The 13,436-nt window shown below is 50.0% G+C and overlaps 1 protein-coding gene across 1 annotated transcript in view; it reads right to left on the bottom strand.

The window, feature by feature from the left end:
• Window positions 1-3,296: 3,296 nt before the first annotated feature.
• Window positions 3,297-13,436, bottom strand: part of lrfn2b (leucine rich repeat and fibronectin type III domain containing 2b) — a 94,957-nt gene continuing 84,817 nt past the window's right edge. The window contains 3 exon segments of the mRNA XM_077017897.1: window positions 3,297-7,468; window positions 11,371-12,042; window positions 12,044-12,768. Coding sequence (XP_076874012.1) covers window positions 6,460-7,468; window positions 11,371-12,042; window positions 12,044-12,747 — 2,385 coding nt within the window. The 5' untranslated portion in view covers window positions 12,748-12,768 and the 3' untranslated portion in view covers window positions 3,297-6,459.

Genomic DNA, 13,436 nt, shown 5'->3' with positions numbered 1-13,436 from the left:
CTCTAGCATATTTTTTATGCATTATTTCCTGCTCGTTTGGGAAGGGCATTTCATGTCAGGAAGGCTGTGTTAGGCCAGCGTGCCCTGCGTACTGGTCCCATCTGGGGTCGCCGTGACTTTAGTCAGCACTTTCCTGAGAGTAATGGTTCTGTCCGGTTAAGGTCCTGTTGCTTTTCAGTGAGTGTTAAACTCAGGGTTTCTGCATTTTCACACAGCGACAGGTTCATTAAGAGCATGTGCGAGATGACTCAGAGTGACAGACATCTTCCACATCAGTGTCAATACCAGAGCTGGGATGCTGCCCAAGATGTATCGATTACCTGCTCTGGGCTTACAGACTGAAAGAGGTAGTGGGAGGGAGGAATGAGAGAGAAAGAGAAAGAGAAAGAGAAAGAGAGAGAGAGAGAGAGAGAGAGAGAGAGAGAGAGAGAGAGAGAGAGAGAGACAGACAGACAGACAGACAGACAGACAGAGAGAGAGAGAGAGAGAGAGAGAGAGAGAGAGAGAGAGAGAGAGAGAGAGAGAGAGATAATTGGAGTAATCATTCTTGGTTCAGAGAAGCACTTCAAATAAAGTATTAAACATATGAGAAGATTAGCAAAGTAAATTCTCAATTCATGCCAGCAGTTCCAAAGATCAAAGTACCTTACCTTAGTATACAGAGTAAAGAATGATAAAACCAAAATTGTTTCTGAGTTGCGGATGCACCGATAAGCCTTTCTGAATGCAATATTTGAAGTGGTCTGTCTCGAGAAAATTGTGGTTATATTTCAACTGAAGTGGAAAAAGCACAAAGTAGATAAAGGGGTAATTACTGTGAAAATTGGTCTCCATAAGCTTTGTTGTCCGACTCTGTGGACGAAGGACTTCGTCATCTTTAGGACCTTATTGTAGTATATTTTTAAAAGTCAGTCATCTTCCTTTAAGAGGAAGAGTAAAGAGAAATAGGATCATGTCTCCGCCACTGTGATGGAGCTATAAGTAGCCAGTGTTTGCTCTCTACTAGATGCTTACTCCTTTGTTCAGGAAGCACACTACAGGGAAGACGACTCTGGTCCCAGCCGTTTGGAACAGAGCCGACAGCCTCTTGTCTGTTTCTGCAGCCACACACACACACACACACACACACACACACACACACACACACACACACACACACACAGGCTTTGTGTTTGTATAGCACATACCCTTGCACCATCAGTCCTGGGCAATTATTAATAACTGGTGTGAAATAAGCAAACAGGCTGACCCTGTAAATAAAGGATCACTCCACTGTGTTCATTAAACCAGGGGCGGATGAGCGTTTCTGGCCTGTTTAGGAGACAATGATTAAATTCTTCTTGCACCAATGTGAGGTCCATTTATCATGGACTCTCCTGGGGCTGCAGAGACCAGTTTTAGAACAGGCCCTACCCTACTCAAAATTGAGCCCCAACACTATAGAAATAGGCAGGAAATCCACCCCAATAATGGACTCCATGCCAGGTTGACAAAACACATCATGGAAAACTCCTCAAAGTGATTTCTGGTTGTTTTTTTAAGGGTAAGGCATGTCAAAAATACTGTTACGTTTTTCTCTGGAGTGTAGTGTGTTATTTATCCATACAAATTGAAGAGAAAGAGAATTGTTAAGTATTATGTTCAGTCAAAACTCACTTGAAAGTGAATCAGTACCATGGTTAGTTCAAATTCACATTCAATGTCACATTGATCACATTTGCACAGCAAGTTCTAATGTGTGTGTAGGGGGTCTGTATGGGCACACTCAACTCTCACTATAATTAATTTTAAAGACCAGTTGTAGCATTAATGTCTTTAAAACCAATAAACATGAAGTTTAACTACATGATTAAAGTTACAATTTAGTAGTTAACGTTTGAATGGTTTAAAGTTGTGTCATCTCACTCCCTCGTGAGATCAGTTTCATTTGACATCATTATTAGACTTTTCGTAGCTCTCGATTTCCCAAAAATGAACACGCACACTTTCATTTTTATTCAACAAAACACTACCATGTACATACTTACCTAATTCCAGTTCGAGATGTGTGAATCAAACTGTGATGTCATTACACCATTAAAACTTCTTTCACATAATGAATTTGTGGCAAAAAAATTGGTTTTCAGGTCAGAAAAGTAGTGCAGCTTAGTGGGTTTCCAGCCGGTTCCCCGGTGGTTTGACTTGATCCGAGTACAGCAGACTGACTACAGCAGACGGGCTGCAGGAACCCTGCACCCTGGGTCCAATGCACTGGGCTCTCACCGGGCTCCACTCAAGTGATGGCCCTTAGCGAGCCATTAGCAGGATCCGCGCTTAGCCCCTCTGTCCTTCCTCTCGTGTCTGTGTGTCTCTCGTTTCCTATTCCTGTCTTCCTTTCAGTAAGAGCTAGGAGAGACATCCTGGCACTGCCTTGTGTCATTCCGAGTCTTTATAAAAAAAAAAGAACCAGGAACTGAGCTGTATTTCAAGTTTCCACTGCAAAATCATCAAACCTCTGTAGACGTTTTGGTGAATTATTCATACCTGCACTGGGGCCAGGGAGAGAGTGTCGCCTGCCACCCACTTCTTAGTGCAGTGTCTCGACGTAACTGTAACTGCGACCTGTCAAACTGAAGCCTAAGTGTCAGGCGAAGTCATGTCAGGGGTCTTCATGTGTTCAGGTCTTCACGTCTCCCCTGCGTCTCACCCGCTCACATCCCCTCGGCCATGTCACCAGACAGACCTACGGACCTTCTCGAGGAAGACAAACGGCACAAGCGAGCGGAACGAACGTGACAAGTTGGCGGAACCCACGGGACACCGGGACGGATTCACAATCGTGTTACGCGGCGTTGCGTGCTGGTCATGTGGTGCAACCGCAATACTGTAGACGGAGCCACGGTGCGCATCGGTCAGTGGGAGCTGATCTCCGAACCACAGGGTGGTGATGTCAAAGGCCATCATCACTTCTTCCTGCAGCCTCACTAGACAATCTGGCCCCACTTCAGCTCTCTGCTTCGCACCAGACACAAAGTTACATTCTGTCATTTACATGAGCAGCAACTCTAGCTTAATGGAATTGTCAGAGTATATACGTACTGTGACCTTGAATATAGATTGTACGTCTTGTGAGAGGTGCTATTTAAGGATCTACTGAACAGGAGTTTTGTAATTGTCATGCATGGAAAAAAAAAAAAACATTTTGCATAATTCATTGTATAATTTAGTTCCACAATAACAGAGAGAGAAAAAGAAAGGCTCAAGGACAACATTGCTCATTATTAGACATCTTAATATTTATATTTTTTGTAGCAAAAACAAAATCGGATTTGACTGACCACAGAAACATCGTCTTCGTTCCCCAGATAGAGGGGCTTGAACACACACATCATCACAACACAGTGAAGAGCCCCTCCTGGTCTTTGTGGAACAAGGGATTAAAATGCTACCTGTACAATTTCCCCAACATATACAGTCACTCAATTGTACAAAAAATAAAAATATACAGTCAAGCAGCCACTCAAACTGTGTGATACAGGCCGTGATGAGATGGAGAGTCTCCTGTAGGTTCAAAGAGAAGTCTACGCCGCAGTTCCTCGGGATAGCTGTGCTGTCGCTGAGGTTCTCCGGTTCCTCAGAGAGGGTAGACTGCTGGAGAAGCGCTGATGTGGAAAAATCCGTGCGAGTGGCCAGGCCGGGCAGCCTCTCTCTTCTCCTGCGACCGCCATGAAGCGGCCAGCCAGGCTCGAGAACTGGCCGCACAATTAAAAGGAGCGTGTAAAACGTACACGTGCGTCTTAACTATAACAGCTACCTGATTACACAGATGAACTGATCCTAAAGTCTCCAGGCACTCTGCAGCTGGAATCGGCAGCCAGTGAGACGACACTTTGGGACGACCAAACGAACGTCGCTCTTAGTGCCGCGGGGCTGGCTTGTTCTGTCCAGCCACACACTGCTGGACATTCACAGTAAGGCATTGGTTCTTAAATCATCGTAGCGGCGACCACACGCTTGGCCCGTTTTGAGCACCTCTTATCCAGCCTGGATTCTACTCAAGTAACCGTAAAGTCCTTCATGAATGGAGTCAGCTGTGTTCGAGCAAATGGAAACCGTGAGTAATGGGAACCAAGAAGCATGGCAGTGAGGAATTACACAGGACAAGTTTTTATATGGAACGTGCGTTTACACAACAAGCCAACAGTCCACGCCACAGAGACGAGGGGTGCAGCCAGTGACGTTACCGAACGTCGCTATTCAACTCCTATCAGACCCGCCAGTCACTATGGCTCCAGGCCTGGACTCTGCGAGAACTGAGACCTTTACACCAATCCCACGCTTTCTATAGGCCACACGAGTGATCCAGATATGCAGTACTATGTGAAAAAATCATAGGCCACCCAGAAAACTACATCTAGGTTCTTGCATTTGTCAGATTACACATTTATCAGGATGACTGTAAGTGCAGGAATCAAAGCCGCGACCTTGACGTCACCGCACAGCTCAGCTTCTGCTATTGGATTCGTTTGGTTGTTTTTTGCGTTTACATGATCCTCTCCAATCCCAGTGGTGCTGAGAGTAGGGGTCTGATCTCCTCCACTCCCAGTGGAGCTGAGAGTAGGGGTCTGATCTCCTCCACTCCCAGTGGAGCTGAGAGTAGGGGTCTGATCTCCTCCACTTCCAGTGGCGCTGAGAGCAGGGGTCTGATCTCCTCCACTCCCAGTGGTGCTGAGAGTAGGGGTCTGATCTCCTCCACTCCCAGTGGTACTGAGAGTTGGGGTCTGATCTCCTCCACTCCCAGTGGTACTGAGAGTAGGGGTCTGATCTCCTCCACTCCCAGTGGTGCTGAGAGCAGGGGTCTGATCTCTTCCACTCCCAGTGGTGCTGAGAGTAGGGGTCTGATCTCCTCCACTCCCAGTGGTGCTGAGAGTAGGGGTCTGATCTCCTCCACTCCCAGTGGTACTGAGAGTAGGGGTCTGATCTCCTCCACTCCCAGTGGTACTGAGAGTAGGGGTCTGATCTCCTCTTGTGGGCCTCTTTTGTACTTCAGCATATTCTGAGTTATCATGCTGAAACTTTTCAACCTTGAGGAGAGGTTTGGGAACCAAACCCTGAGTTCTTCTGGCATAAAATGTTCATTTCTATTGTGTTCATTTTTATTTGCATGTATCATTAATTATATTCATTTACTTAATTTACATTACTTTTTTAAAAGGCAAATAAGCACATTGAGGGTAGCCTAGGACTTTTGCATAGTACAGCAGATGAAATGATCGGATTAGCATTAGAATGGCACTCGGTGCCTGGAGGTGTCTCTGAGAGACAGTCACACAAAAATTTTAAAGAAAGATAGCAGTTCTTGACTCCGTTACTTCAAGCTTCATTGAACACGTGTGGACTTCTCAGATGGATAATGGCATCTTTGGTGGCTTTTGTTTTGGGCGGGAATGTGGTGGTTTGGTTTTTAGGGCTAGGACTAGGAGTGGGGCTCGTTTACACCACTGTGCTGTATGTACCATACCATTTCATTTCTGATGGTTGGGAACCCATGACTACATTACAAATTCATACTTCATTAATATGGAAATGATTTCAGATGATTAAAAACATCCAGTCTTTCCGGCTCCTTTGTACATATAAACACGCAGCGAAGCTTCCCAGTGTCTCGACGGCAAGGTTTTATGTCTTTGTGTGGCGTCGAAGTGGATTTTTCCATGTGTTTAATTTTAATTGTTTTCTCCTATCTAACTTTCAGTGGATTTCAGCAAAAAAAAATCACATTCTGCCTGGAAAAAATATGAAAACACATCAGTGGGGCTTTTCCTGATGGTTCCTTCGGGAGACATGAGAGCAGGTGACAAGAAGGAAAGAGAGAGTTCGGTGGGTTGAAAGTTTTCGAATGGTTTCAGTCTTCCCCTTGAGATGGAATGACGTAAATGTGTTTGACCAGCAAGATAAAAAATATAAAACTTTAAATTCATTACACGTATAAACAGTGTTTATCCAGAGGCCCTTTCAGACTCTGAGCTGGCTGTGCTGTTCACTGGAGAAAGTGTCAATCTGAATGCCACCAATGATCTTATTTTACATTCAAAAATCCAGGTCCCGACGTAACCACCTCGAAGGAGTACAGAACATCATGGATATGTCATCTGGATTTTCCAACAAAGCTGATTTGTCAGTCAGCGCGTATGCAGTGTTGACAAACATGCACAGTTAACACACACCCACACACACATACACGCACACACCCACACACACCCACACAATCACCACAGCATATATCTAATAACTGCCAGTTGGGTACTTGTCCCTGGTATAGCATGTCATATAACAAATACATTTCGGCAATATTTCCTCATGACGAATGGACGTGTGATCCCATGTACCAACGGAAGCAGGGTGTAATTCCCTTTATTTTCCCCCTTTGACACCGAATCGGCGTTTCGCCCCGAAGGCAGCGTGTGTGCGTCCGCCGGCCTACACGGTGCTCTCCATGACCCACTCGGCGCCCTCCAGAGCGGCCTGGCTGCCGGCCGGGTCGCCCCCCCCCTCCTCCTCGCACCTGAGCAGCATGCCGCTAACGGAGAGGCTGCGTTTAGTCCACATGCTACTGATGCGGCGGGGGTAGCTGCACAGTTGTGCCCCCGTCTGCGCCGCAAACTCCCCCATGTCGAAGGAGTGACTCCGCTTGGGCTTGGAGTCCAGCGGGGCTGCGGACAGCAGCCGGCCGAGCCGGGAGTCCAGCGTCCGGCCCAGCAGGGGCTCCTTGTCGGTGGGGGCCACCGATACCAAAGCGGCAGCGGTGGCGTGCGCGGCCGGGGGGCCTCGCGCGGACGCGGACGGCTCCCGAGCCGGGCCTCGCAGGTCCAGGGAGGTGATGGCGCCCAGCAGGTGGTCCAGGTTGCCGCGGGGCTTGGGAGGTGCCGACCTCCAGATGTTCGCCAGGGCGCTGTTGGGGCTGTAGGGGCCTGGGGCGTGAAGGGAGGCCGAGGAAGAGGAGGAGGAGGAGGAAGAGGAGGTCAGGCTGCTCTGGAGGGAGCCGCACTTGAACTCCACCACCTCGTCCCGATTGGTGACCTTGGGCTTGGGTTTGAGAGGAGGCAGCGGGACTCCGTTCTGCCCGGTGCGTGCGCTGTTGGTCTGCGAGAAGGTGTCGCTGACGTCGCCCAGCTTACCCGCTGGAGACTCCGCCCCGGCCCCGCCCTCCCCGGCCTTGTAGCGGACCATGAGGATGACGATGAAGATGAGCAGGGTGGCTACGATCACACCCCCCACCACCAGGATCATGGTGCCGCCGAGCAGCTGCCCGTGCAGAGACTGGCACTGCGGGTAGTCGTCCCGGGTGAAGAACTGCACACACCCCACCACGCTGGTCGCCGTCAGGGTCGTGGCCGAGTCGTCCCACGCCGCCAGCACACACAGGTCGTAACGGGTCCCCGACACCAGGTTGCTCACCAGGAAGGCCTTGCTGGATGCAGGGATCATTCTTTGGATAAAAACAGAGAAACATGCTTTTAAACCCGCCACAAGTACTCGAGAAGAGGGATTGCATTACTACGCCAAGATGCACATCGCTGCCGTGATGGTTATTAGCAGTAGCGGTCATTAACAATGCTCTTTGTAATGCCTTCCTTAATACTCGAACAGGGAGCTGAATGAAAATACAATAGAAACTCGAGAATGACTCAAGAGTGTGCTGTAAGCTGCAGTATTTCATGTGCGGGACAGCTGAATGTGGCGTCCGACTGACCACCGCTTATGATCAGAGCGGGACCCGCCATATCTCCACACGCTCTGCAGAGCCCAGCCTGTGTTTCTGGACGGCACTCGAACTGTCAGCCAACGGTAATTGGCGTCATCTCTTTACGCCATCTGTCCCGATACAGCGAGCAGACGGCCCGTTTGATATCGCAGCCGTGCCGCGCCAGTTAATAAATAAATAAGGATGAAAAGGGATCCAAACGTAATAGAGCGGGGGGGCGGAGAGGAGAAGGGCCAATCGGCACTCGGCCGACCTTAAGCAACATTTATGAACGGGGATTTGCGACGGCGTCTCGAGAGCCCCTCGGTGGTCCGGCTGAAATGTGGTGGAGCTGTCAGGTAGGGTGATGACTCCTTTCTCTGAAGAATGCTTCACAGAGGGAACTTTATTAGACAGCTCTGGATGGGGTCCATTACCGGACAGTGCTGGATGCCACTAGCCCTCCATACATCTCTGTACGCCTTTGTGATAAATAACAAATTCTCTCTTCTCTCTCTCTCGCCCTTCCCTCCCTCTCTCCCTCTTTCTTCCACACATACTTCACCAGTTGTGATTAAGCGAGCACATCTTTGAACATTTCTGGAAAGATCTATTAGGGTGTGGAATTGTCAGAAGTTTCAAGGCTTCCGGCAATGAAATCTATTACCGTCTCAGAATTTTCACCTATCACTGCCTAGCTTTTTTGACTCTTGCGCTCTTTCCTACACTGATTTCTGACAGGGTTCGTCCAATAGGTAATTTATCGTTATTCGAAAATTCTAACAAATTTGAACCCTGGAGGGAAATGGATGGTGCTGCTTATCGTACGAGGATGGAAAGAAAGTAGAAATTTGAGCAGAGCTCCAGGCACTGAAAGGCAACTTGGAAGGGGCACGTGTGTGTGTGTGTGTGCGTACACGTGGGAGACGGCGGTGGCTCCTCCCCCCTGAGCTCCTGGCCATAGCTCCGCCCACTCTTTCCTGGACAAACGTCAGCCATGCCAGGCACGCTGCCTTCCACTCCGGTGACTCCACCTCTATGGTGGCGGAGATTCGATTATGTTTACGTAAGCAGAAAGAGGCTAATGGGCAGAGAGCAGGGGTGGCGGGACAGAGCGAGATGAATGTGTCCTGACGTCCGTCCGTGTCCCGCCCCTCCAAAGTGGGTCCTGCGTGCAGTAAAAACCCCGCCACGTAATAACACTAATGGATGGACGCATTAAAAAGAAATAAGGAATTGTGGAGGAACAGAGGGAGACAGGCAGCAGGCCAAGTCCCTGTTTGTGTGTGTGTGTGTGTGTGTGTGTGTGTGTGTGTGTATGTGTGTACCTTTATCTTAATGGCTGACTCTAACCAAATTAACCACTGTAACTTACACAGAAGCACAAGAGATCTCCAATGATGTCATTTCTTCTGCTATGAGAGTCCTTCTTCTATGTCAGGAGTCTCATGGTTGTTACAGTATCCACATCAAAAAGAAACAGAGACCAGAAGCTACAAATTCTGTCAAGACTCGTCATTGTAGGGACGGTGTGCACGGTGATTATCAGTCATGCTGTAACATGCTGTGACACTGCTTGATAAAACAACATAACAAACAATCATCGGGCACCATCAATCAACCCTCCCGGTGTTCTTTAGAAAAGCCGGCCGAGCTTCCAGCGTATGATGAACAAACAGCCAATGAGAGCAGCTCCCCAGAGAGCAGCATTAGCCTGGTAATGCATCACATCCTCAGACAGACGGACGCGCTAAATCACCCAGCGGGCGATGCTCCGGACATTACGAGATAAAGTGTAGCGCAGATGCCTCGTGGCAATCCCTCTGAAGCATTACTGAGACTCTCCATCTGACACGCGACTTCCTGCCCGATGCCCCAGACGCGCGGTCGACCCGCCCTCTCTGGAGGGGCCGCGCTGTGACACGCCCGGACGCCGTCTTTAACTTTCCCCAGAACCGTACGTCAGTCCGAGCGATTGCTCCCGGAAATAAGCCTGTGAATAAAGGATGCACTTATCTGCTGTGCTAAAAGGGCAGACTAGGGAAACTGATCCGCATTCGATCTGAACCCCCCCCCCACACACACACACACACACACACACACTTCCCCTCCAAATCTCGGCCTTGATCTATTGGGTTGTCGTGCTGCTGCACCTGATGGTGGGTAAGATCAGGCTGCATCTGCCAGCATACAACCCCCACCCCCACCCCACACTCCCCTCCGAGGCCCCTGGACCTGGGCGGAGCAGCCGGGGCTGTCTGACAGAAGACAGGGAGAGAGATAACAAGCCCATTGTACTCCCTCTACAGCGGTGCTGGTCCAGTCTGCAAGACCGACGATCCACTCTGGTCGTCCCCCCCCCCCCCCCCCCCCCCCCCCCCCCCAGCAGGTCTGGTCTCACAGAGCTGTCATGAGTAAAAGACTCAATCGCTGTCCAATTGCCCCCTGGCTGGGCGGACAGGCCCGGAGTGGGGCACTGGGGTTCTGTGACCTGCGGTGGGCGGAGCGGGGGGTGTTTGTGCAGTCCTCACACATTTCCCCAGACATTACCACACAAATTACTTAAATGGTATTAAGGAACTGGATTTTCCCCTGCCTGGTTTCCTGGATTCTGTTTCCTTACACTCTGATTTATGGCATTATAGCAACATGTTGTAAGACCCCAATCAAGAGTCAGAGGACTGACAGACAGGACTGCCCACGAGAGAGAGAAAGAGAGAGAGAGAGAGAGAGAGAGAGAGAGAAAGAAAAGGAAACCCATTTTGTAATCCATTTTGCCATTGTTAATATGTGAATGAAGGAAAATGTTAATTTCAGGTGTAAATGCATGTTGTGTGAGTTCATATCAGTCCTGCCACTGCAGAGATTGAGAGGTTCATTTGATGCTCAGGTGTCAGGTGGGTGTAAATGCAATCTATCCATACTTGGTGCATTAATGTGCGATGCTGGCAGTCTTCCATGTAAAAATGTCGTGACATCAGTGATAACACGTCCCTGTCTAGCACTGGAGGAGGGCCGGGTCCCTTTCTCTAATGCGAGAAGAAAGCGCAGACGCGAGTGCGTTTTAATGGCAGCGGTAATCACACACGCGCTTCCTGTTATCTGAATTTTGCATGAGTGTACAGTTCACGCTTTAATGCCAGGTGCGAAAACGGAAGTTGGTGGAGAGTGAGAGAACAAGAGAGAGAGAGAGAGGAGAGAGGAAACGAGAGATGGAGAGAAAGAGAGAGGCTATTCTGTACCTAAGAGTGAGATGTCAGATGAGAAAGAGAAGCAGCAATGGGAGAGAGGCCTGTGTTTGTCTGCTTAACTATTCAGTGGTCATAGTTAGGAGATGATGGATGAATATCCCTCAAGACTTGTGTGCACTATCCAAGAAAACAGGCTATGAGACTGAAGACAAACTCAACAGCATCTGCCGTCGCTGATGCAGGGTGGAGTAAATCCTTTCACTCTGGGCTTGTCAGAACTGCCAGACCTTCCTGAAAAACACCTCCCATGCAAACACAGTAAATCACTGGCACTTATCGCGCCATCAGTATTTCTCTGCATTTCAGCCCTGTTTGGAGAATCTTTCTGGAATTCTACAGAACCTGTCAGGATGCTTTAATGTTGGAGTGTACTTGCGGGAACCATCTGATCTGTACCTGTAAATCAGGGCTTCGTCGTCAGAACAGTTGTACTGGAGCTGGTACATCTTGACTTTGGGGGCTGCCTTGCTGACTGACCACCGGACGAGGGCGGAGACCGCAGTCACCTCCGAGACAGAAACCGCCTTTTCTGGTTGGTTCTTGGCAGGGGCTTTGCCGGTCTTTGAAGTACCTGTAATGTCGGAGAGGCGGGACTTGGGCTGAGATGCCTGTCCTGTACTGTTGCTTATGTGGGGCAGCTGGATGATTGACAGCTCCACAGAGGCAGTTGATTCGCCAGCCACGTTGGCTGCAATGCAGGTGAAGGTCCCGAAGTCTTTAGATGTGGTGATGGTGATCTCCAGAGTCCCGTTTTGGTGTACCACAGTCCTGGAGGAGTTGCCTAGCAGCCGGTCATCAGGCGTGACCCAGTGGATTGTGGGAGAAGGATCTCCGATAGCTTCACACCTAAGGCTGGCCGTCTGCCCCTCCAGTACCAGCATCCTGTGGGTGTGCTGAGTGATTAGGGGCGGCTCGCACACAAACTCCTCCTCCCGCACGTGCCAGAAGTAGCGCCCCTTCAGGCCGACGGGGGAGGCGCAGGTCTCCAGGTCGTCGTCTCGCTCCAGCCGACGGAACCAGAGCATCTCGCAGTTGCAGTGCAGGGGATTTCCGCCGACGCTCAGAGACAGCTGGGGGGCCGAACGGCGTGGTCGTCAGCACCGAGTCCTGCGCCCGCATGAAGATCGGGTCCGGCGGGAGCTTCCGAAGCCGGTTGGATGTGAGGTCCAGGCGTGCCAGCCTCTCCAGGTCCAAAAACGTGCCCTCTGGGATGTGGTCCAGCAGGTTGTGGTCCAGACTCAGCTGGTGCAGGTTGATCATCCGCCGGACCGAGTCCCAGGGCAGGGTCTGCAGATTGTTGTAGGACAGGTCCAGGTCCTCCAGCACCACCACCAGGTCCTCGAAAGCCCGCTTGGAGATGTGACTCAGCTGGTTGTTGTTCAGGATCAGGTGCTGCAGGTTGACCAGCCCCCGCAGGTCATCCGGACCCACTTCCATCAGACGGTTGTTGTCCATGTGCAGCGAGCGCAGTGTCTCCAGGTCGGAGAAGGAGAACGGCTGGATGTAGCCGATGGTGTTGCGGGACAGGGTCAGGTCCACCAGGTCGCTCATGTTGGCAAAGTCCTGCTGGGTGATGCGCAGGATGTAGTTGCCACCCAGCCGGAGCTCCACCGTTCGTCTGTTGATGTCGGGCGGGACGAAGAGCAGGCCCTTAGCGGGACACAGCGTCCCCAGGGACTCACTCAGGTTCTGGCACACGCAGTACTTGGGACACGCGTTGGCCATCGCCAGAGCCACACCCAGGACCAGGAGCTGGAAAAACACGCCGTCCATGGTGGATTTACGCAAAGGCACCTGCGGGAGGAAGAGAGAGCGAGAGAGAAGGACAAGAAAGTATGATTGGCAGAGAGTAATTACAAATGCTAGAGCCCTTATTCAAATTCACCTCCAGTATCCACGAGTGAGAAAAATAAAATAAATCAACAGGCCTCTGAGGCAGATGTTCAGTTACGCCTTTTGGCATCAACTTGGATTGCCAAGTGAGTGTGTTTTGTGTGTGTGTGTGTGTGTGTGTGTGTGTGTGTGTGTGTGTGTGTGTTCGTGGTCTCTCTGTGTTATCCCAATGGCATATGATCCCACTCCTCTTTGATCCAGCTCAATATCCTGTCGCCAACAGTATGAGGACAGCGCGGATGTTTGATCTTTTGTGTGTGTGTGTGTGTGTTTGTGTGTGTGTGTGTGTTTGAAGGCCACAAGGAATCCCATAAACTTGAGGTGGACTAAAGAAATGCAGTGCTGTTGGATGTGATGTTAGCATCTCAGTGTATTGCCGTTTCTGCACATTACAGTTTTCAACATTTTACCCTCAACATCAGGACAGAAACACACATAACGCAAAACTCAACACCATCCACAGCACCACGGGCCGTACGGCCCATTACAACATACAGTAGAGCTGGGGGCGTTATTATTAGGCAGAACAAACACCTCACTGAGATCTAATGCTAAGAAACGGGGTGGAG

Source organism: Brachyhypopomus gauderio, chromosome 9 (genome assembly GCF_052324685.1).
Source record: "Brachyhypopomus gauderio isolate BG-103 chromosome 9, BGAUD_0.2, whole genome shotgun sequence".
NCBI classification, from domain to species: domain Eukaryota; kingdom Metazoa; phylum Chordata; class Actinopteri; order Gymnotiformes; family Hypopomidae; genus Brachyhypopomus; species Brachyhypopomus gauderio.
This window is presented reverse-complemented; position numbering and strand designations above follow the sequence as displayed.